The 1,061-nt window shown below is 49.0% G+C and overlaps 1 protein-coding gene across 1 annotated transcript; it reads right to left on the reverse strand.

The window, feature by feature from the left end:
- Positions 1 to 11: 11 nt before the first annotated feature.
- LOC147819979 (endoplasmic reticulum disulfide reductase DNAJC10-like) lies at positions 12 to 984 on the reverse strand (the record flags this gene model as incomplete). Its single annotated transcript, XM_087179176.1, has 4 exons — positions 851 to 984; positions 555 to 608; positions 298 to 445; positions 12 to 101 (listed from the first exon to the last, which is right to left on the reverse strand). Coding segments are annotated over exons 1-4 (426 nt in total), but the record flags the coding sequence as incomplete, so codon positions are not given.
- Positions 985 to 1,061: the final 77 nt, after the last annotated feature.

The raw sequence follows: 1,061 nt of genomic DNA on the forward strand, positions 1-1,061 counted from the left end.
TAAAATCTGACGGTTGGGTAGGCGGTGATTCCGGCTGATTGACAGGTCTGATAATGAGCCTGACAGTCCACCTTCCCTGCCCGGACCTCCCCTTTAAGAATCTGTCAATCAAACCGAAGAACATCCTCATAAAGAGTCTGAACCACAAAGAGAATTTCTCTTTTGACAACATGTCAGTTTATGTTTCATGTCACGGCGAGTTCCAGCTGGAAGAGTCTGACTTTGACTGACAGGAACCACAGAATAAACGATACTGGACCAAAAGGTTTATTTAGAAAAAAGAAGAAGGTCTCTCACCCGAGCCAGGACCTCAAACTCTGGGGCGAAGTGTTGACAGGGTCCACACCAGGGGGCGTAAAAATCCAGAACCCAGTGATCCTGACCCGACAGAACCAGAGACCTGAAGGAGTCTGGAGTCAGGTCCACCGACACCCTGGGTAAAGAACTGCACACACAACATGTCAACACAACAAGACACCTAAAGAACAAGGGAGGGAGGGAGGAAAGACAGACAAGACAGACAGACAGACAGAAAGAAAGAAAGAGTGTCTCACCTCAGTGCCCATGTTCTCAGTGAATGAGCGTCTCTGTGCCAACCATTATAACTCCTGCAGAGACACACGGATCAATAAAAAAGAACAGGATCAATAATCAAACTGAACAGGACAGCAACCTTCACCAATAATGTCGACACTCTCATTCAGACGGATCTGTTTATGGCGGGAACAGACGAGGACCCAACACTGACCCCTGAGGAACTCCTCAGTTCATCAGTGACCGTGTCTGAGACGAGTTTCCCAACACGTCACCATGTGTGTTGTATGTAAACCGACTTCTGTGTGGTACATACGTGAAGCGATCTGGCTGCCGGGCGTTGCCAGGATACAGCCGGACTTCGGGATACGCCCTCACACCTTGAGTCTGACAGAACGACTGAAACCTCTGACAGTCGACTGAACCGACCAGGATCTGACCCAACAGCATCTAGATGGAGAGAGACACACACACACACACACACACACACACACACACACACACACACACACACACACACACAAGGA

The sequence above is a fragment of the Seriola lalandi genome, unplaced genomic scaffold, assembly GCF_002814215.2.
Source record: "Seriola lalandi dorsalis isolate HSWRI2012SDOR001 ecotype SW California unplaced genomic scaffold, Sedor1 jcf7180002007827, whole genome shotgun sequence".
Taxonomy (NCBI): domain Eukaryota; kingdom Metazoa; phylum Chordata; class Actinopteri; order Carangiformes; family Carangidae; genus Seriola; species Seriola lalandi.